This window comes from Indicator indicator, chromosome 7 (genome assembly GCF_027791375.1).
Source record: "Indicator indicator isolate 239-I01 chromosome 7, UM_Iind_1.1, whole genome shotgun sequence".
Lineage (NCBI taxonomy): Eukaryota > Metazoa > Chordata > Aves > Piciformes > Indicatoridae > Indicator > Indicator indicator.
In genome coordinates this window covers 24,202,663-24,226,649 of record NC_072016.1, presented here as the reverse complement: position 1 = coordinate 24,226,649, position 23,987 = coordinate 24,202,663, and the positions used below count along the sequence as shown (strand labels likewise).

Sequence of the window (23,987 nt, the reverse complement as noted above, 5' to 3'; positions counted from 1 at the left end):
GAAACCCTGAGTCAGAATCTGGAGTACCTTGGGCTCTGTGGAGATGACACAGAAGCTGAAGATCAGATCCTTGAAAGTCTGAATGGGATTCTCCTGGCTCTTAATGAAGACAGCTAAGTATCACTTCAGATCACTATTTAATCATTTGCACAATCCAAGAACATTCACTGGAGGTTTTCATCTACTGTGATAAACTACATTGCAATAAATGATTGCTGCTGGAACTATAGCTGTCCTCAGCTCGTTCTGTTGTTTCGGTTTGGTTTTTTTCCTCTTTGTATACTCACAAATCTACCTGTGACCAGATAAAGCTACTGGTCACTAAACACCTGAAACTGCAGAAGAAGTCCAGATTTATTATCTTATTTACTACCAACTCCCAGGAGTAAATTGGAGTGTCAGGAATTTTTTAAGTAATTTGTGGTTTCCTTGTAAAAGAAAGCCTTTAAAGTCTCTGTACATTCTTCTGAACTGACACAAACCACTATTTATTTGATCTCCTGGCAGATGGTGATTTACTACCCTAAAGACAATTAGCTATATTTTAGATGAAAAAAGCCTAAAGGATTTGATTATTCTAATTACTAGTCTAATAAAAAGATGTTGTGCCTACTCAGGAAATTAATTGTTAGGCTATACCTCAGAAATAGAATCTTTATCCCTGACTTCCTGTGCCTTATGCAAGCATCCTTTTATAGTCATAGAAGATGAAACTGCTTTCTCCTTTTGCTTTGCCACCTGTGATTCGATTCAGCACGAAGCAGAATAATCAGCTGGAACTACACTTGCTGCAACTCAAGTAGACAACTGTTCCCATATATTTGGACTGAGACAGCCTTTGAATACCTTGTTAAATAGAACCTTGGATCCCACAGACATCCATTCAGAGCTCCATGAAACAAAGCAATACGTAAATAAAACAGTTGCAAACCTACTGCAGGTATTATTAATGCTCTTATCATTACAGAGCAGAGATCCTTCAGCCTACTCAGAGAGAGTGGGATCTTCCTAACTTTAGCAAAAATCCTGAAGGGCAATCTACGATGTGCAGTGAAAGCAGCCCAGGTGCTTTCAGAGATAGCCAAGAATGGTATGTTGCACTAAAGTGTTACTACAAATGATATTACAGCACACAGCTGTATGTGTGCTTTCTTGAGTTTTGTTTTATGGCTATCAGCTATTGGTCTTGCAATTGCAATCATCTCATTCAAACACGGCAAAAACCTGCAAGTTCCTCTCCTTTACCTACACAGAGGAAATGAAGAAACCATGCATTGAAGCAGATTTGGTTCTAACTTTGATACCTTTTCTGGAGAGCACAGATGAAGAAATGTTGCTTCATGCCGGGAGAGCTATTGGCCGCATCTGCTACGATAATCGTAAGTACTGACTTGAAACAGTGCCATTTTTCCCCAGCTATTTTGTAAGGCTTTGTAATTTGTAACTCAATAGAGACCTGAGGAAACAACACACTTCAGCCTCCAGTTAGATACATAATCCACAAAGCTCTTAGACACCAAGCTGAATGTATCCCAAACACCACCTAAACTCTGGGGTTTCCTCCTATATTTTCACCTTCAAGGTGACACATCTTTGTCAGAACTACTCTGCAACTAGAGCAGCAGAGCTTCATGCAATTCTTAATTTTACAGAACTGTCTTGGGCTCAAATGCTGAACGGTTATGTCTTCCTCTAAAGTAATAACAGCATCTTATAAAGAAAGGCACTTGTTTAAAGAGTGCATCATTAAAAACACACTCTAAAAAACACTGAGATTGTTAACTAAGCAAGGAATGGTGTGTCCAGCAGGTCTAGGGAGGTTTTCTTCCACCTCTACTCTGCCCTGGTGAGACCACCCCTGGAATACAGGGTCCAGTTTTGGGCTCCCCATTTCAAGAGAGGGATCTACTGCAGGGAGTCCAATGGAGAGCTACAAGGATGATAAAAGGGCTTGAATATCTCTCCTATGAAGAAAGACAAAGAGACCTGAGGCTGTTTAGTCTTGAGAAGGTTGAGAGGGGATCAATATGTGTAAGTACCTGAGGGGTGGGTGTCAAGATGAAGGTGACAGTCTCTTTTCAGTGGTGCCCAGTGACAGGACAAGGAGCAATGGATATAAGCTAGAACACAGGAGGTTCCACCTCAATGTGAGGAGACAGTTTTTTATAGTGAGGATGACACAGCACTGGAACAGGCTGCCCAGAAGGTTTGTGGAATCTCCTTCTCTAGAGGCTTTCAAAACCCAACTGGATGCATTCCTGTGTGGTCTACCCTAGGTGATACTGCTTTGGCAGAGGGTTGAACTCAATCTCTAGAGGTCCCTTCCAACACCTAACATTCAGTGATTCTGTGCAATTCTTTGGGAATCATTGCTTGCATACAGGAGATCTTTGTGCTCTGTATTTTTCCACAAAGCCAGAACACTAGCTTGTCTGTTGGTCTGTCACATTAAGTCCTTTGAATTTACTTGTACCCAGAGTTGAAGATCTTTCTTTAACCTTTAATTCCCAGATTGACTGAAAATATTTATTGCCTACTGGAGGTAATACAGAACTTTTCAACCAGTATCTTCTACCCTTTTTCCTCTACCTTCAGCCAACCTCTTCTTATTTTTCTAGCGTAGACCATTGTAGGTTTATCTAAAAAGCTATGGGTTTGTCTCCCTGCACTGATCCCATGAAATCCAAGCATGATAGGCACCTAGTAATAAATTTCACTAGCCCTCTGCAAATTACATGTATTTGCCAAGGAATGCCACTTAAGAGTTTAAAAGAACCTTCCCAATATGATTACATGAAAGGCTCATGCACTTACTGTACACCAGCATTAGTACAGCATAGAGACACCCAGCAAATCTGCTCCACTTCTGCCAGAACACAGGCCCAGCAGAGATCTGACAACACGACTGACTGTAAGATACATGCTCTAGTAATTTCTATTACTAACACAGCGATAAATACATCACAGAACAGAAAAAAACACCACCAAAACCCAACCAACCAACCAAAAAACCAAAACCACCAAAAAAAAACAAAGCAAAACAAAAAGCAACAAACTGCTTCAGCAATTCCCTGACTGAATTACAATTGTACATGTAATAATAGCATCCAGACACTTTCTGGTGTCTGTCACATGTTATCACCCAAGTTGCAGTCTAGATCTCAACAAAACACTGCTGCACAGTCATCGTACTGTTAAGCAATCGTCACCGTTCAACTCTATTTCATAGTTCCTGGCATTCCAAAAATCATGTCAGATATTAAGTTTTCATTCATTACAAGACAAATTACAAAAAGAAAGAAAACAGTTATCAGTGTTTTCCTCAGCAGTACTGCAGGTAGATGCTCATGCAATTGTCCTTACATATTTTCACATTGGCTTAATTCCTCAAGTCAAAGCAGAACAAGGAGTTGTCATAAAACTGTCTTGAACTTGCATTTCCCACACACATGCATTACTCTGAACCCACAGCATAAAGGCTGTACAAACTGTGAGAGAGTGACAAAAAAAAAAAAAAAAAAAAGACTATATTGGTTGGGTCCTTTTCACTGGTTTAATTTGTTCCTATTTAATGACCTTTCATTTCCATGCTTACTATTACCAGGGGATCTTCAGGAAGAGCTGGTGAAGGTAGGAGTAATCACATCACTCGTCAGAATATTAACTGATTATGCAGAGAGTGAACCACTTGTCCATGTTGATCTACTGGCCCTATACAATCTTGCAGACCTTGGTAAGTAAATGTTCTTGTTATCTTGGGAGGAAAATATCACATTCACACTATCACTTCCATGTACATGTGGAGTACTCCCAGGTTTGTGGGTTTTGATTTGGGTTGCTTTCTGGGTTTGCTGTGAGGCTTTTTTCAGTGGGTTATTTGGGGCAGGAGATGGTGGTGGTGTTTCTTTATTTGGTTTGTTGTGTTTTGTTTGGGGTTTGTTTTTTTTTTTTTTTTAATAACACTGACCACAGCATCTGTATTGGAGAAGCATCTACTCTCTCCTGGAGTACCACAACCTGCTAGTACTACATTAAAACAATATTTAACAGACAGCTTTTGACCAAGAACAAAGTACAGAGTGTCATACCTTCACTGGGCAAAATGACACTTTTAACTCCTTCGGATACTGTACATTAAATACTTATTGAAATTGTATGTATATGTGAGTTTATATAAAATTCAATGAAACAGCTTCCTTTTTCATTTACACAACTTTCAAAACAAAGACAGCTCCACTGATTTAAAATATAGTTGCATGATTTAAGTTGTAAACAGCAACAGAAGAAAAAGACCAAGTAGAAAATTAATACACCTTGTACATAGTCTGACTACAATTTGATGTACTGCTTCCTGCACTTAGGGAGGAAAAGCAAAGAAGAGGGCATGGCATCACACTGTCACACCTAATGAGCTGTGTCCTTTATATATCTCTTAAATTACTAAATACCACATTCCATTCAAATGTGTTGTATCAAGCAGCAGGAAGCTTTAAAAAAAAAAATCCTTGTTAACATAGACTACAGATATTTAGGATCCCAACAAGACTAGAACCATCTAATTAAGGCAGAAAATATACTAATACAGCCAACTCGTATATGCCAACTTGATATATTATACTACAGATGGAAAAATTCAAAATCCTGACTTTATATACACAGATACTGCCAAGGAAGCTCTAAGCAAGACGAAGGTTGCTGAACAGCTGGTGAAACAACTGAGACGAGCAGAAAGCCATGAGAAGTTAGAAATTGTCTTTGAGATCCTGCAGGCACTTGCAGAAAATGGTAAGGCTCCTTTCAGCTTAGAGGAATTAAGGGATACAAAGTACTACCACTTAGCTTAGGCTCTGGGTTCTGAGTTTGCCATAGGATCCTACATATGGAACTAGCAATCACTTCAGAACATATGAAATCCTGGCCTAAGAAAGACTCTGAAGGAAACAAAGAAAGGAAGGAGAGAGTAGCATTCCACTCTATTTCAGTGGATCCATAATATAGCAGATTCAAAGTCGTATTCTTCATGGTGTGTAATAGGAAAGCAGACTACAGATTTTTTTTAATAAAAAAAATTACAACCAAATATCATAAAAGTTGTCTAAGCGGTCTGACAAGCACTGAGAAGAATCTACTAAAAATATCTAGATAACCAATAGAGATTTTAAAGAAATGAAAACTCATGACTACCAATACAAGAAATGTACAAGATCAACGCAGAAGCTTTGCTCATTCTGTCTTGGTGTCATCCTAGCACCTGAATGTCTCTTACAAACAAAATCAAAACAGTGGCTGCACCTGAAAAAAGACTGGCTAAATTTCACAGACTTAGCTTCCTAGTCTGAAACACTTCAAAATACCCAAGAAGCTTTTAGTGTGCTTTTACTGTGATCTCTACAGATGCTCTGAAAGTGCAGTTGGTGGAGGCAGGCGTGCAAGAGGCGCTGTCTGAGATCCTGCTGAGGCTCAAGGGCAGTTCACGAGCTGAAGACACATGCATTCTGAAGGCTGCATCAGATCTTATTGTCTCTCTGCTGCTTGGAGGTAAAAAAAGGAATACATAACGAAACTACATCAAAAAGTCCCCTTTGCAGAGGAGTTACCATTCACACTGCCACTTTCACTTCCTTAACAGGGACACATCTGCCATCTTTTTATAATCCTCAGGGCAATTCTTTTCAGACACCATGCTCTTTCACTTTGATAGGAGCCTACTGCTCACATTGCCATGGTCCCCTTCAAGCATATATTGCCTCCAGTCATCTAATACCACTGTGACCACTCCCATGCACAAAGCACAAGAACTTCAGGCCACTGTAGCTGTATCTGTGGTCGTCAATTCACAGCCTGCTTCTACAACTTAACTTATAAAGCTGGTCTAAGAACCAATTTTAAATTTAAAGTAATCATCAGATTAAATTCACTTGGTATTAGTCACATTTCCTCATTCACTATTCTAAATCTGCATATGTGCTTCAAACACTTCCGTTAACAAATGAAACACAAAGACTTTCTTGTAATGCAATTTCTGCATCTGTCTGTTCGGAGCAGACTGCTCATACTGGTGACTTAAATTTGTCATTAAGTCTTTAAGCTGATTTTAGGAACAACACAAAAAGGCTGAAGACATAACAGCACTTTGGGTTAGGTGGCCCTGATTTGTTGTATTTTGGGCAATACAGATTAAAGAATAAAACATTAAGAACCAGACACTTCTACTGCCTCTCAGCACCCCAGTCCCAAAGCCACCAACAATTTAAAGGTCTTAAATTATTAACTATAACAACAATCATTAAATCACCAATGATTCAAATTTCCCCATGTAGAAATAGCACAGTTCACATTGGGTATAATTATAAACAGACATCAGATGTTTTCTTTATCACACCATAGATACGTACATGCAGAAGTTTGGTTTTGTTTCTTTTTTTTGCTAAGGGATATGGCATCATCTCCCAGAATGCTGGTATTTGTATCACACCCAAACACATGCAGCTACAGAGACAGAAGCAACAGCCATTACTAATTTTACAAAAAAACAGTAAGGTTGGTTATTCTGCCTTTCAAAAAGGGAAAGATACTGTTTGTGCCTGGAGAGAAAAGCAACACTGTTTGATTTCACTGCTGTCTGTCTCTGAGACAGTAACATTCTTGCATTTCTGCAGACTGCAGATCCTTAACTTACAGATACTAATATACTGAAAAAGTTTGAGGGACAGAACTGTAAAAAATTAAGGTGGTCAGGTACGCAGTGTTCACCCCTCCTCCCTAAAACCTCACATTATTAGAGAGAAAACTCTGAAAATATTTCATGGAAAATACATTTGTTAGAAGTAAGAAATGAACTCACAAAGCTATTGATGGTTAAGGTTTTAAATCACTTTGAGGAAAGGAAAGTTACTCAGAAACACCTAGGGCAAAAAAAGAAATCTCAGGATAAACCATTTCATCTTTCACACTATTCTATTACAGAAAGCAATGAGCCTTAATATTATGTAGAGAGACTCTTATAAACAGACTCCTGGAAGGCATACTGTGCTGAATCAGTCAGCAGGAGATACCCCACTGGTTTTCTGTCCTTTCTCACTGACAGCTACTGTACTGGGTTCAAACTCAATTAACAGAAAGGAGCTATTTTCAGCATCGCTCAACTTTCAGCACCAATATGTAATTAATTATCATAAAATAGTTCCTCACATCTGCCTGTTTAGCTAGTCGCACTCATCTACTTTTTCATTTAAAGCCAGCTATCATACAGACATCTCTACACTTCCCCTCCACATCCTTTCCAGACTCCCTGTCTTTCTTGTCTTATACCTTGCTCTGAGTCAGCCATTGTCCATCACAGCTCTACAAAGGCCACTCGGTGCCTTTAAAGTAGCTCTCTTCAATTCATACAGCTGAATGGCTTGCTTTGTTACTTGCTTTTTTTCTCCTCCAACTTCCCCATGACCCATTAAATTTATGTGGAAAAACTGAACAATCCCTCTCAGGCCCCAGTATATGCCACTGATGTATGCACAGCCTTTAATCTAAGGAAAAAAAAAAAGGTCCTATGGAAATCTGTTTTCAGCATCAAATGACTTCTGAGGCAATGAAAAGATGACAGACAGCTTTAGGAACTATGAAAGTGGCTGTTCTTAACAGACCAACTATGAGCCATTAAATCGATGGTTCTGCTACTATCCAAGCAAAAACCCACAGGAGAGGGAGAACCAATTTGGATCTCTGACAATCAAAGCAAGGCAACCACTAATGGGTTCTGCCTATTTGCACTTTACTACAAGAATAAAAAATGCTCTGCCATCTCTGATTTGAAAGGTGGGGGGAAGAGAGAAATTAAATTCCATTAAGGTTAGTCTATAGGAAGATGAAAGTATTTTGTCCATAGAATTTTGTCAGATCAAAAGAGATGGTCTATTCCTCGAGAACCTGTTCCCAAAGAGGACTGGGTGACTTACCTCACATACTGTGATCTCCAAATGCGAGGATCAGACAAGAAAACATTTGAATTATCATGAGGAAAAACATCAGCTTTGGAGAATGTATGCATAAATTGAGATAAAAAGACGTGGTCTTTTGATACAGCATTCACACTGGTTTGCCACATTTTAACAAACAGCATTCACACAGTAACAGCACTGCAGTAAGGAAATGTTGGCTGGTGCCAGGAATACGCTTCTCTTGAGCTATAATAAACCGCAGAAAATAAAATACAGAAAAATATTTGCACAATGGCATCTTTAAAAGGTCTCCTTCAAGGAGAGCGCAGGCTCTCTCATTTCCTATCAAGGTGAGCTAAGCAGCTTCTGATAACAAAATGGCGGTCAGGTCTGCAAAGTTCTCTAAAAGAGACATTTTTGTAACTACGTTTGTAACATTTTTGTAATCAGAACACTTAAATGAGGCCTGTAAGAAAGATGAGGGCAGACTTTCTATTTGTGTCTGTTGAGACAGGACAAGGGTAATGGTTTTCAACTAAGAGGCATACAAACTTCCACAGACAAAATATTGCAGAGCATGTACTGGGTAAAATGGTAGTTCTTTGGAATGTACAGCTCTGCTTTTTCACCAGCAGAACTCTCTAGGTCAACTCATTTTCCTAGCATTATATGAGTGCAGTACAACTACATTTCTCATTTTGAAAGTGGGTTTCTCAAAAAAGTTCAGAAAAACGTAGGCCTACTTCTTCAGATGACTAGTTAATTGTAGATTATCTGATTGGGGACACAGAGAAACAGCAGTACAAAACTAGTTATCAAACTCACCATTGCTGGCTAAGATCCCTGGTCTTACAATAGTCAAGCCAGTAAAATAGCAACACTGGAATATTAAAGCTATCCTGTGGAGAAATGGAAAATGCCACCAGTACTCCATCACATAATAGAAAAATAAGGCACCACTGGGGAAGGAATTGACTGAAAAACGTATGGGTTTGAATTTGACAGTGATTGTTCCTACAAAGCTTTTGAGCTAAGCTTTACTTGAAGGTGTCTCAGCATTAGTTCAGGGGTGGCTGATACCCACTCATCTCTAGAGAGCTGAAGGCTGTAAAAACAATGTAAAAACTACAGTCTCAATCTTGTCAAGACATGAAAACAGTCAAGGCAAAGACTCCCTGAATTCTCAAATTTGAATTATTAATTTGTGTTGTGTTTCTTCTCTCACCTGCTTGGTTTCGCCTCCTTCTTCAGATGGCAACTGTGTACGAATGGTACAGCTGGGAGTCATAGACCAGCTTCTGGACCTACTGGAGAAACATGTGGAGAGTGGGGACATCTCTGTTCAACATGCTGCACTCAGTGCACTTCGCAACCTTGCTATACCAGGTACAGAATTTGAAGGCAGTTGACTTACTGTGACTCTTTGTAAAGATGGTTCATTTAATGGAGGTCTGTGCAGCTCTCTCCAAGTCATCAATTTCAGTCCCTTGTATTTTGAGGGGCAATTGACTTTTTTCCTCCTGCAGAGACATATATATATTTGAACAATTCATCAGGACTTCTCATCTACACAAAAGTTTAAAGATAATGAAGTGTGATCTCATTGCCAGCTGCTGAAATGCCTTCATATAAATAGCATACAGCAGTTCAAGACAAAAATGCAGAACAGGGTTTATAGCTTAAAACAGAGTATGGGGAAGAGCTATCACATCACAGATGGTATGGATTTCAGAAATCTGCTGCTGTTCTCTAAAGCAAATATTCCTTGCAAATTTGGCCTTTGTAACACACTTTTGTAACTAGAATACTTAAATAAGACCTATAAGAAAGATAGGAGCAAACTAGTTTGGCTTGTTGAGACAGGACAAAGGATAACAGTTTTAAACTAAAAGACAGGAGATTTAGACTAGCTAGAAAGAAGAAATTTTTTTACAATGAGGGTGGTGAAACACTGGAACAGGTTGCCCAGAGAGGTCTAGAAGCCCCACCCCTGGAAAAATTCAAGGTCAGGCTGCATGGGGCTCTGAACAACCTGTTGAAGATGTCCCTGTGCACTGCAAACCAATTGGACTAGATGATGTTTAAAGGTCACTTAAAACTCAAAGTTCTACATTTTTGTGATATTTTAATACACTTCAGAAAATTGTGCTGCTTCTCATCTCATATTTACTGCTTCCAAGTGAAAGTGCAATACAGGCTCAAAATATTTTGCTAGACACTTAACAGTACAGCAAAAGTCATTACACTGTTCCACAGTACTCCAGAAGAGCATGACACCAATGCCTCATGTTCTAGCTCTGGCCAGCAACTAAACTCCATGCAACTACTTCTTCACCCCTCCCAAATCTCAGTAAAATGGGAGTAGAACTGGAAAAAAAAAACCTTCATGGGTTGAGAAAAAAAATCAGTTTAATGACTAAAATGAAATAAAATATAGTAACAATAATTAGTTATTATTATTATTGTTGTAATAAATACACCAAAAAGAGAGGAAAAACAAAACCCAAGATCAGACAAGTAATGCACTATGCAATTGTTCATCTTTGGCTGACTGATGCCAGAACAGTAATCCCTACTCCTGGCCAGTTCCCACAGTTTGTATATGGAAAATGATATCATACGGTATAAAATATCCCTTTGACTAGTTTGGATCAGCTGTCCTGGCAACACTCTCTCCCAACTTCTGCACATGCTCACTGGCTGAACATGGGAAACTGAAAAACCCTTAACTTAGAATAAGCAGTACTTAGCAACAACTAAAACATCAGTGTGTTATCAACATTCTCACACTAAATCCAAAACACAGCATTGTACTATCTACTAGGAAGAAAATAAACTCAATCTGAGATGAAACTAGAGCACAGCACTGTTTTCTGAAAATAAAAGAACTAAATTGTTTGCCAATTTTAATATGTAAGCTAGCCAGCATTCTTGATTTACCAGTTCTAGACACAATCATGGCTTTGAACAAGTAAGAACCACAGAATATACTAGTTGCTACTTGGCCTCTACTGCTTCTTGTCAAAGCCTGATACACTCATTTCTTCTTGTAGATGTGTCTCTTCAGAACTTCACCTATTTAACTTTTGATATGCTCTCAAGTAATTTAGTTTGGTTTATAGTGTTACCACACACTGGATCATAGTCACCAGTCACGACTGTTCAGTATCCTCAAATATATTTCAGACCATAAGCCCCTTACCACTTCTGTTTTATTTATCCGTGAAGAGATTTCCTACCACTGTTTACATTAGCACAGGTTTGTGCCAATTGCTTTTTGGTGCTAAGAGTATTTCGACCATGTGGGCCAGCTACCTTACAACAGTTACACTCTAATAAGGAGCTACACAATAATCATACAATCAGGAAAAATCCTGGTGGGCCATCCAGCTCCAATTGGGAAAATCATGTAGTAGACAAACATGTAACTATCTATTAGAATGAAAAGGTAGGTTTTACCTATAAGCCCTGCAGAACAAAACAAAACAAACATGAGTGTAAACCCAAATAAATTGTAAAATAACAATTGATTATGGGCCAACACTTGCAAATGATCATAAAAGAGGACAGGTGCTTATAAAAGAAAAAAACCAAAACAAAAACAAATCAGAACCCACCAAAACCCATTATGCTTTACCAAATAGTCAGTCTCTGTCAATGAAAAAAAATTATATTAAAGAGGAAGCTACTTGTGCCTGCTTCTCAATTTTCCCAAAAGAAAGAGGAAGAGACAGAATGGTTGTCTTCCTAATGTCACTGTCCTGTCATTCCCCCTCCCCTCAAAAATGGGAATGTAGAAGATGGCAAGAAAATTGCTCTGATGAAACAGCTTTCTGTAACACAGTTAAGAAGCATTAGGCCTCTTTCCAGAGAAGCTTCAGAGTCTTACTAGGGATTACTGCACCAACACAACTGGAGCACAGACATAAGAAAGTATAGAAACAAAGGCATGAATGACTGGGCATCCGTGAGCTCCGATACGGAAAGAAAAATCTACTCTCAAGAAATATGACTATGTAAATCACTTCTGCCACCCGACCACAGAATGTTTCTGTTTGAAAAGACCTTTAAAATCGTGTCCAATTATGACATAACTTTACCAAGGCTGGTGCTAAAACATGTCAGTCAGCACCATATCTCTGCTTCTTTGAAGCACCTCCAGGGATGGTGATTCAACCACCTCCCTGGGGAGCCTGTTCCAGGGTCTGAGAGCCCTTTCAGTGAAGAAATTTCGTATAATATCCAACCTAAACCTCCCCTGCGGCCATTTGAGCCCAGTCCAGTTGAGATGAGCAAGCATAGGAAAGGCTTGCTCATGTGATTGGGTGAGTGGATGGATAATCCTCAAGAAGAAAGTAGAGAAGCAAGAGTTCTGTGTTTATCCTCTTTCATGCACTTCATTCCAAGCAGGACTAAGATCAACACTAACCAAAATATTGTAACAGCAATTCCTAGTAAGCTTTTAGCTCAGAAGAGAAGCCTAGGCAAGTAGTCCTGATTTCATTTCTGAGCACTGTAACAAGTTGGATATTTTGCTAAAAGCACAATAGAGAAAATTCAGAATATCTGGTATGTCCTATCTACATTTTCAGATGCTTGTGCATTTACTGAGCCATACATCTTTTTTCCCATTTCCTAGTCATTAACAAGGTACAGATGCTGGAAGAAGGTGTGACAGAACGGATCCAGGCGCTTCTAAGGTCAGAGATTCCTCCTGTGCAGTTTAAGCTTCTTGGAACACTACGGATGTTAGCAGATGGTCAAGGTAGGGAAAGGACAATGATCACTGATGTCTCACACCCTTCTCCTCCCCCTCCAAGATAATGGATCTAGCAAGGAGGCTACAGGCTAAGTGTCCTGCTAACCTAATTCCATTTAATCTGGAGAGATGATTGCCTGAGGCTGCCAGCCTTCCATACTTACCCAGTCAGCTCAAACCTAAAGGAATAATCCACAGCAGTCACTGAGAAATGGCAAAGGCCTAAAACAAAGGTGTTTTCTACCATAAACATACATGAGTATGATATTAAAGAGCCAAGCTACAGATTTAGAGTGTCAACTTGCAAGCAAGCAAATCAATAGAACTGCAGGATATAAAAGGATTAAAAGAGAGCTGGGGTGGAGAGGAGTTTCTACCAGCCACATTTCACTCTATACGTGTTACCAGGTTTATCTTGCTGATGCGGTTTTTGATTTACGCTGTTGGATTTACATTGCAAGTTGAAATATGGGAATATCTACTTGTACATCACAGTACCACAGTATATCAGAGGTTGGAAGGGACCTCAAGAGATCGTTGAGTCCAACCCCCCTGCCAGAGCAGGATCACTTAGCATAGTCTGCACAAGAACGCATCCAGGTGGGTTTTGAAAGTCTCCAAAGCAGCAGACTCCACAACCCCCTGGGCAGCCTGTTCCGGTGCTCCATCACCCTCACTGTCAAGAAGTTTCTCCTCATGTTGAGGTGAAATCTTCTGTGTTCTAGTTTGAACCCTTTGTTCCTTGCCTTATCACTGTGAGCCACTGAAAAGAGCCTGGCCCCCTCCACTCAACATCCACCCCTCACATATTTATAGACATCAATTAGATCCCCTCTCAATCTTCTCAAGAGTAAACAGCCCCAGGGATCTCAGTCTCTCTTCATAGGGGAGATGCTCAACTCCCCTAATCATCCTCGTGGCTTTGTTGGATTCTCTCCAGCAGGTCTCTGTCTCTCTTGAACTGGTGAGCCCAAAACTGGATGCAGTATTCCAGGCGTGGTCTCACCAGGGCAGAGTAGAGAGATAGAAGAACTTCCCTAGACCTGCTGGACACACCTTTCTTGATACATCCCAGGATCCCATTGGCTCTCTTGGCCACAAGGGCACATTGTTGTTCCATGGAGAACTTGCTGTCCACCAGCACTCCCAGGTCTCTCTGTGGAGCTGCTTTCCAGCAGGGCAGCCTCTAACCTGTCCTGGTGCCTGTTGTTATTCCTCCCCAGATGTAGACCCTGCACTTGTCCTTATTAAACTTCAGGTGGTTTGCCTGCACCCAGCTCTCCAGGTCACGTTGGATGCTGCACAGCCTGCCAGGTGTCAGCCAACCCCCAAGCTTTGTATCATCAGTGAACTTGCTGAGGGTACTCTCAATCCCTCCCATCCAGGTCGTTGATATTGAACAAAACTGGACTCAGTACTGATCCCTGGGAGACACCACTGGCCACAGGCCTCCAAGTTGACTCTGTGCCACTGATGACGACCCTCTGAACCCTGTTGTGGAGCCAGTTTTCAATCCACCTCACTGACCAACCATCTATGCCACATCTCCTCAGCTTTTCTATGAGGATGTTATGGGAGACAGTATCAAAAGCTTTACTGAAGTCAAGATATATGACATCCACTGCTCTTCCCTCATCTACCCACTTGGTCATAACTTCGTAGAAGGCTATCAGATTAGTTAGACAAGATTTCCCCTTGGTAAATCCATGTTGGCTACTCCTAATAACCTTCTTGTCTTCCATGTGGTTAGAGATAACCTCCAGGATGAGCTGCTCTATCATCTTTCCAGGGATGGAGGTGAGGCTGACTGGTCTGTAGCTGCCTGGGTCCTCCTTCTTGCCTTTTCTGAAGACTGGAGTGACATTTGCTTTCTTCCAGTCATCAGGCACCTCTCCTATTCTCCATGACTTCTCAAAGATGAGAGGTTCAGCAACAGTATCTGCCAACTCTCTCAGCACTCGTGGATGCATCCCATCAGGGCCCATGGCTTTGTGTGTCTTCAAATGGTGTAAGAGATCTCTAACCCTGTCCTGACTGACCAGCAGAATGTCCACATCTCTCCAGTTCTGCTCCCTGGCTTCTAGAGACTGAGGTGCCTGAGGGCTGGTCTTAGGAGTAAAGACTGAGGCAAAGAAGGCGTTCAGCAACTCTGCCATCTCTGCATCATCAGTTACTGTATCTCCCATCTCATTCAGCAGTGGGCCCACCTTTTGCCTGCTCTTCCTTTTACCATTGATATATTTGAAAAAACTACTCTTGTTCTCCTTCACCCCTCTGGTGAGATTCAGTTCCAGGAGGGCCTTGGCTTTCCTTGTTGCATCTCTACAATCTCTGGCTACATCTCTATAATCCTCCCAATTAAACAGTCCTTTTTCCCACATATTGTAAAACTCCTTTTTGAGTTTTACTAAGAGTCCCTTGCTTATCCATGCAGGTCTTCTGCTTGCCTTATTTGATTTTTTTTTTCCAAGGGAATACATTTCTCTTGAGCTTTCAGAAGGTAATGTTTGAACATCAATCAGCTCTCTTGGGTCCCCCTTCCTTCCAGAGCCCTAGTCCACTGGATATTTCCAAGCAGGAAAGCACATTATTCAGTTTTACACAGAGATGGGTGTGCAAAGGCAAAAATACTCTGTGCATTAGGTTGATTATGAGAAATATACACCAAGTCAAAGTAACATTAACATCTACTACAATATCCTAATTTATCTCTAGATTTCTCTGGCTTCTATACACCAAGATAGCACAAAAATAAGTGTTGTGGGGTCTGGTTTTTTTACTAAGTGTTCTAATTATTTTGTATGACCAGCATAAGCTGCTCTAGAACACTAACCAGTACAGACCACCTTGATGTGCAGGAATAACAAGAAATAGGTGAAAAAACAGAATCAGGAAAGCTATGACAATTTTGCATTGGGAAACAACAGCTAATATGAAACAACTGCAAGCACAAATTCATGGAAGGAGAAAATGTCACACTCTCCTATATTCCATACTGCACTTATCCACACCACTGCAGTCACCATCTTCATATGGCAGTTACTTGCATTCTTTTTCAAATTACTACACACAAAATAAAATTTACACCTAACACTCATTAATTTGCACTGGTTGCCATCTAGAAAAAAAAGCTGCTTTCACTTATATTTCACCACAGCAGAAAATGGATATTACAAGACATATAGAAACTAGCCTCTTCTTCCTCTCAAGCTTTGAAGGAAGTCATTAAAGGGTCATTTCTCTGAAACTGTATCTGAATTAATAGGTTAGATTATTTAGCTTTTAAATTTGAGACATCATATTGACACTGATGTAAATTACCAAACACTAAAATTATGGGGTTTTCACCTCCTCCCCTCAATGTTATTTACTAGCCTTAGCATGAATTCAGAATCTGGTGCACACACACAAAAAAACCCCAAACCAAAACAGAAACAACCCCTTCTCAATCTGGAACTGCAGATATTGAAGAGTGGAGTAGTAAAAGATTATTCAGCGCTTACCCATTCCTGCCTGTGAGTACAGAACTCTCCCAGTTTTAATTACTTGCTATTCTGTTTACACACAAACTAACATTGACCTTAATTAACTCAGACTGAAACATTTATGAGTACACATCTACCAAGAACTCCACACTAAATTAGTTAATTGCATTATCTATTATAAATTCATTACTATGACTATGACTATCACTGGGCATGCTGAGGCCTACAGACTAGAAGAGGCAGGTTTCTAAATAAACTGCAGGCAGATCCATCAACTTCATTAGTTCAAGGAGATACTAACTCCTGTTCTTAAACTTCAACAGTCAATTAAACACACAACTTAGTCAAATTTGATGGTTTGCAAGTTAAAAGGTCCCCATTTCTGTTAACTAATTGGGGTTTGGCGCAGAGGTCTATTGCTGGTAGGCATCAGGAAGTCTCTGTCAAACAGCTTCAAGATACCCCCTTGGAATAAACCTCTTACACTGCTTCCGTTCACCATCCTCTTACCTCTTGGGCTTTCTGTACTAACCTGGATTATCATGATCTCCTCAGACTAACACATAACAGCTGATGTAGAAACAAAAGCCTTTCTGTTAAAGGAGCCAATACACAAGTGGTTGTGCAATGGCAAGTAACTCTCATCTCAAAACATTCATGTTCACCTAGGCCACAAACTCCCAGATTCTTTGTGGGATTTTGACCTGTGGATTGTTCTTAGCATACCAGACAAACAAAAAATACGAAACATCCATCCATCCTCATGTCTTTCCCTAAAATAGAAAGGGTATAGGTTGACTTACAGTTTCTGCAAAATATCCAGAGTCATCATGTGACTTATTGACAGTCATGATCTCTTTGACCCTTTCAACACATACAGAAAAAGATAGGTAAAGAAAAAGGAGCAAGGTGAGGCTCCTATCAGCCAAAACTATCCTCTCTGATCTAGAGATGAATGTTGTCTCTTCCTCAAGTCTTTGCTACAACAAAGCTCCAAGAGGCAAACTTCACAATACCTTAACACCACACAGACTCTCCTCATATTTCCCTTTCTCATTTGCTTCCAAAGGAGCAAGGATCTCCCTGGTTACCTTCTTTCAGGCCTGGAACTATTTTAAGACTGTAAAAGCAGAGAAATATCAGGAAAAACTCACAGCCCCTTTACAGCCCTTCTTGGGGAATGTACACTTCTCATGAAGGCTTTTATTCCCTCTTCTGAGCACTCAATGCACAATGCTCATCTGCTCTGGTCCTCCAGCATCAAGGAGTGGGGGACAGGCACAGAACACAACTCAAAACGACCAAAATGAAGTCAACAAGAAAACCACTTAATCACAAATAACTACATGAGACTACTAAATTTGAATTAAATGACTGTAGTGTATATTTCACAAATAGAGTAGCTCCACATCTAAAGTGAGCACCTGTCTTTGGAGCACTCTTGCCTCTCAACTGCTACATCTGGTGCCCAGATGGAAGTGCTGTGCATTTATGCTCTTAGTTCATCATCAGCTGGAATACACGGAAACATTTTACAGAACAGCTCTTTTGTGCTCAAAGCCAAATCAGGGAGCACTCAATTCCTACAAAAGAGGCAGTGTAAGCTGTGCATAATCTTACTTTATCCTTCTCATGGTACCCTTCACTTAGAGGGAAATTCCAGTTTACCTAAGATAAAAAAATTCAAAGATTTAAGCACTGAACAGAATCAACTAACTGAAATTACTGAAGCAGCATGTACAAGGATGTTCTCAGGCCTCACCCTTGCGTAAGATAGCTGGATTACTTTGGAGTCTTCAGCATCCTTACACCTGCATTTTTCTTTTGCTTAGGTAACTACTTTCTACCAGTTAGTCACTTTTGATCCACAGCACTTTAGAGATCTACTGTTGAAGTGCAAGAAAACTCACATGGAACCATGTGTTAGACATGCAATACTGAGCATGAAAAAAGGTCCTTTGGCTGCTGAACTTTTAAGGGCTTCAGGAGTATTGTCCATTAGCTGCAACAAGTCTTAAACCACAGCATATTGTTGGAGTTCCACTTCAGAAATATTATCTAGTAAGGTTTTTTTTCCCCTAGATGTCAGCCAAAGATTAGTACTTCTAGCAAGTCTAGAGATAGGATTCCTGAGACACAGAGGAACACAAAAGGCTCCTCCAAACTCTGGGGGAGCTTTAACAATGCCTAATACACACTTAAACACACAGTGCTAAGGCTTGAGAAGACTTGGCTTTCCACATGCTATCAACAGCAATTCTCACCATTACTGAGAGCAAGGAAAAAGGAAGAACAGGCTCTGAAGAGCCCATGATTACAGCTGTGCAGGGTGAGAGCAAGTGCAAGAAATGAAACAGGAAAGGGATAATCTTCATGAAGACTTCAGCACAGCAACAGAATATTTTCTTTCAAAGACATGAAGCTGCTCATTTTAAGCCCTGCTTCAACAGCCTCTTAAAAGTACAGGTCTATTGGAACAGCCTATTTTGACCTTTACCTCCAAGAGTTGCCCAAACACAACTGGCATTCCTCAGGTAAGTACCTTCAAGATCCCTTAAAAGACTGAGGGTTTACATACAGTTCTTAAAGGATGTAAGCCCAGGGCTAGGGTCCTGGCTACTTCTACATTTATATTGCTGTAACAGAAAGTCTAAGAGATCCGATTTTTCACGTTTCCTGCTGATGCTTTTGTCTTCAGCTGATGCGGCTGAAATTTTGGGCCAAGACCCCATGCTGCTCAACAGACTTGTGCAGTGGTGCACTGCTAAGGACCACAGTAGCGTCCATGGAGAAGCAAATCGGCTGCTAGCATCGATCTTGCGTCACAACAGATCCCAAGTACGAGAACTGTTACTCTGGTACATTTCTGCTTTATCCTTCTCTCACCTTTTTTAAAGCTTGTTAATGTAACTATAGGAGATAAATGCAAACCAGCACACACAGCTCTGCTATTAAAAACACGAAAGTTAAGAGTAAACCCCCCTCTAGTCTGCCTCAGTACCAGTAAGGAGGAGGTAAGCAGGAAAGCAGTGCTCTCCACTGCCACACATAGGGCAAAGGAATGAGCAGCACTCTCACCTATTATTACTTGTCAACTCTTACCCTCCTTCAGTGAGGCTTGACAAACACTAAGCAGGTAAAGCTTTTCTATTTCCATAAATATTAGTTTCAAATTTCAAATTAAAATGGCAAAGACAACCCAGACACATCCCAGTATCAGTCCACCAGGAGCTCTAAAAAGCTCACTTATCTAAACCCAGTGGTGGATGATGCTGCCATGATGTATCTGCTGGCATATTAGAACAAGCTTCTGTTTTTTGTAAATCATACTATGATACCCAGGCATCTCAATCATATCTTGCTTTGAGGTAGAGATTAAAATAAAGTACGTATCATCTGCACAGGCTTCAATTAAGTAAAACTGATCTTTGCTCTATTAAAGGTTTGAAATGAAAAATTGGAATAAGGTCAAAGTAAAACCTTGAGACAAATATAGATATGCATATACATAAGTATTGATATTCCAAGTAAACTAGACCAGTCCTAAGGAGACATGTATGGTCAGTGTGAAAAGCAACACTATTTCTAGTCTTCAACTATCAGTTTACATTGCAGCAGGTAAATAGTTTCCCATCCATTCAGATGCTGAAGAGTACATCTCATTTCTGTCTTCATTCTACTTTATTCATAATTCAAATTTCTTATCTGTGATAACTTACCTTTGCTTTAACAGGAAGTAGTCAAAGCCGTCCAGGAGGCACAAGGAGTGAGGCATCTGGTTTCTATGGCAACAAGTGAGCACACTGCCATGCAGAATGAGGCTCTGAATGCCTTGGCAATAGCATCTGCAATTGATTTAGGTATTTTCCTCCTAAAAGTATTTCTCTGTGCAAGATCCTCAATTATTAAGAAACACTCTCATGCTGTTAATTCTATATAACATGCAAGAAAATTTGTGTTTCTTGCCTAGATTTACCTCTTCATCATGAAATAAAGGCAGTCAGCAACCCAGATCACAAAAGCAATAGATTTCAGGAATTGCCTGGAGATTTTTTTGTTTATGGTAGAGTCAAATGATCAGGTTGTGTGGACAAGAAACCTACACAAAAAGGTGTATCTAGGAAAACAGGAAAGGTGAAGATGAGTAGAGAAAAAGATGAAAAAATCTGAATGAAGGCAAAATTAAGGACAAATTATGGACTTACTTGATCAATGAAGATTACAGAGGAAGTAATCTTCAGAATACAGATATCTGAATGTCAGATACAATAAAGTAGCATAGAAAAGACAATGCAAATGAAACAAAGGTAAGAATTGTAACTACTTTCACTGAGCTTAGTTTCAGACAGATTATGAGATTTCTCCTGTATGACTGAGCACACAATTTATCACAATGAATACAGCCATAAGAGAAATCTAAATACATCAAAAAATAAACTGAAAACTAGTAGTCATCAAATTTGGAATTTCCCTCACCTAAAAGCAAAAGAGTAAAGAATCTGTTTTACTGTTTGGTCCACCATTAAGGCTCCCAAACTTGACTGGGCAACTAACGCAGACGAAATTTCTAGTACTGATCATTTCAACATGGTATAAGATTATTTTGTATGTTCTATAACATGTAGGCTCTGTCTTCTAGAATGAGGCCAATGAAGAAACATTATACAGAAAATACTGAAACCCTCCAGCAGAGAAAACAATGCCCAAGATGTCCTTAACCACTTTGAAATGAAGATAGTTAGGCATTTTATTTTAAAAAAGCAAGCATGTTCTCTTTCTAGCTTCTTTTCAGGTAACAATTTGGGTATGTATTTATTTTTCAGAAGCCCTGGAAGAAACTTTCAAGGAATCACAGCTAGTTCAAAGCTTACACAAGCTTCTAAGAGATGATAATACAAGTCCTGAGGTGAAATGTAACTCAATGAGTCTTTTGTGCTGTCTTCTTAATTCAGGTAACTTCCTTTTAAGTTGTCTGTGATGACTCTGTATTTATGATGAAAATACAGTTTTTCTGTTACTGACATGTGATATTTGTGACAATGCAGCCAGTGAGTAGGAAAGGACACTAAAGAGGTCCATTCTTATTTATCACCAAAAATCTCAGCCAGTAGCTTCTTCATGAAAAAGTTGACTAAACCATCAAATGAATAAATTATTTAAAAAAAAAGGTTTTATTTTAGTGAGTGAATGGCATAATCAAATTCTGAAATAGCAAAATTGGAGCTTTGGAATAAAGGCATCTTTTGTCCAAAATCACCACAAACAAATGTCTGGCAGTCTCAGGTCCTGTTTGTACCACAGCATTTTGTGTTCAGAGAAATGAAGTTTGTATCATATTCCAGAGGCAGATGTATATTTCTTCTGCCTATGCTGTAAGTAAACCAGAAAGCTGAGATGAACCAGCAATTTTAGCAGCGCTGCCTTTGCAGGGTATCTTCCACTAAAACATGAACAATACAATTCCAGTTTCACTCTGTGCATAGAGGAAGACTTTAAATGCTTTGAGCAAGATCAGACTTACTCTGTATAAGCAGCACTTAATAAACAACCACTTTAAACCAGAAGTCCAAAGATTTCATGACAGTTTCTCATATTTTAATGTATCAATCATGTAAATTGAAAATAACTGTGCTAATAAACTGTGAAAATAAACTGCCACATCTGGCAAGAATCTGCCACAAAGGTAGCAGACTTTCAAATTCCGGAGCCATTCCTTATTGGCTGAGAAGCTGGATTCTGCAGTATACTCTTAGTTCTTCCCCATAGCCACAAAGATATTGGAATAAGGAAAAGCAGTTGCATCCTTCAGTGCTGTTGCAGAGTACTGATACAACAGATATGACCTATAATACTTTTTTCCAGAGCTATACATACTTAGCACTTCATACACCAACTACAAGATTGGAGTTGTACTGCTATGAAAGGCTAACAAAAAAAGAGGTAAAAATGCTGGACTTCACATGTTGTATTACGTTTTCAAAGTGCTTTTCTTTTGTTCATTCAATTCTTGCAAGTCAAGCAAAAAAAAAAAATCTTAACCTGGTCATTACTTTCAATGGCTAAAAGGTATCTACTGAGAGAAATTTATTTAAATTCAAGCAGCTCATTTTCAACAGCAAGTATTCCTAACTTTTGCAATTGTTAAGAGCCACTATGCTATGGCATGTCACTAAAAGTCGGCATTTCACCTCCTTTTTAGGTCATCTGAGACATGAAATAGAAGAGGACAAGGTTGAAGAAACCCTTGAAGAACTCTCTGGTCACAGCAATGCAAATGTGGCCAAGGAAGCTGTCATGACCTTACAGATTCTTAGAGGAGAGACACCCCATTAACCTCCCTTCTTCCCCACAGCAACCCTGCACTCCTGCTGAGGCAAATGCAATAAAATGTCAGCTTTGCCAACCCTACCTTACATTTGTCTTGCTGCCACATAAACACTTCTAAAGCTTATGTACAGCTCCTGCTTTCAAAAATGTACATACAAAAAAAAAAAATTTAACCTATTTGGCCTACAGATACTTGCATCAGTGCTGCTCTCTACTTCGTTACCAAGAGTAAGGCTTGTCAAGTGAGTGGTCTTCTAAGGTATCACATGAGAAGCACCAGGCAGTTGCCACTTAGGTAACATGTTTTTTCACTGCTTAGTTTTCTCCTATTAGGATAGCACTTGAAACTGTCTTATATCAATGGGACTTTAATATCGTTAAAAAAAAAATCTCAAACTTACACCATGCAACCTGAAACAAGGGGGTTTAGATTAGGCAAGAGCTGTAGCTTAAACATGGCCAAGGGCTAACTGGAACCAAGGCAAGTTCTGCACATTGTGAAACAACCTGTTAGCTCAGCTGTTACCTGAAGAGATTAGAAGCACCACAAAACTGCACCTTTAAACAAACTTCCCCTTCAATTTCCAACTTTGAAGCTCATTTCAGAGTCTTCATCTGCTAGCCTCACAAGTTATATCCTCACGTATCTGAGATCATGGTCTTGTCCTAATTTCAGACTTGTAGCTGCTGTAACCTGGGAAGAGACTCAGCAGAAGCAAAGTTTACAAGGAACCACGATCAATATCCATATAATGCTTGGACCTAACTTAAAGCTGGCTAGAAATTAGAAGTGGGCATGTGTGAAGATTTGGGGAAAGCTGCCACTTCATTATCTCCAGTAAGAGAACCTGGGTTTAACTTTAGATAATGAAAAATCATAGTAAGAGAAGTGTCTCTGAATATTTCCACAGAATCCTTTCATATTAAAAAATGGCCATGGGATAAAAAAAAGGTAATGGGATTTATCACACAACTTGTTTTTATGAGAACATTTTGAAGCAGTTTCAAGTATACTTCAGAGTCACACAGTCAAGACAGAAGAGATCAGATTCAAAACCTTGTAGTGGTACATAGTGAAGAGCTAGGGAACAATTACTGTTTCTTCACCCAGCAGTAAAAGTTATTGAGGGAAAAAAAACCAGAAAGTGCTAACCATCACAAAATTGTTTTAAAGTAGGGAATATTTTGAAGTTAACAAGGCCTCCTGCTGACAAACAATTATATCTGCAGGCAAATATTACAGCTTAGTTTGTGCAAAGCCTTCCAACTGGCAAAACTTGTTAACACTGTTTAGTCAACTATACTCACCATCAAATACCACTTTCAGAAGTACTCCTGACAAAAGGAACTTCATAAAGTTATCTCAGACAAGTCACCTACTAGCACAAGATTTTGGCCACATAGAAGAAACGAACAAGAGCTAAATGGTGTGAAGGTTCCTCCAACTTAAAGCACACAGTGCTATGAGCATCCTACACA

At 39.6% G+C, this 23,987-nt stretch overlaps 1 protein-coding gene across 1 annotated transcript; it reads left to right on the top strand.

Moving 5' to 3' along the window:
• On the top strand, positions 1 to 22,514 carry LOC128968029 (rap1 GTPase-GDP dissociation stimulator 1-like). The gene is made up of 12 exons (XM_054382350.1): positions 1 to 112; positions 968 to 1,090; positions 1,254 to 1,379; positions 3,605 to 3,733; positions 4,660 to 4,785; positions 5,395 to 5,538; positions 9,189 to 9,323; positions 12,577 to 12,702; positions 18,880 to 19,019; positions 19,915 to 20,041; positions 21,005 to 21,133; positions 22,381 to 22,514. Exons 3-12 carry the CDS (start codon positions 1,259 to 1,261, stop codon positions 22,512 to 22,514), a joined length of 1,311 nt encoding a protein of 436 aa, XP_054238325.1. The 5' UTR covers positions 1 to 112; positions 968 to 1,090; positions 1,254 to 1,258.
• The last annotated feature ends 1,473 nt before the right edge of the window (positions 22,515 to 23,987 follow it).

What these genes read in the sequence shown, in the direction of transcription:
- LOC128968029 (XM_054382350.1), top strand. Translation starts at nt 1,259, where the DNA reads ATGAAGAAACCATGCATTGAAGCAGATTTGGTTCTAACTTTGATACCT. An exon ending in CCGCATCTGCTACGATAATC is followed by an intron (nt 1,380 to 3,604) that starts GTAAGTACTGAC and finishes TACTATTACCAG; the next exon opens with GGGATCTTCAGGAAGAGCTG. An exon ending in TCGCAACCTTGCTATACCAG is followed by an intron (nt 9,324 to 12,576) that starts GTACAGAATTTG and finishes CCCATTTCCTAG; the next exon opens with TCATTAACAAGGTACAGATG.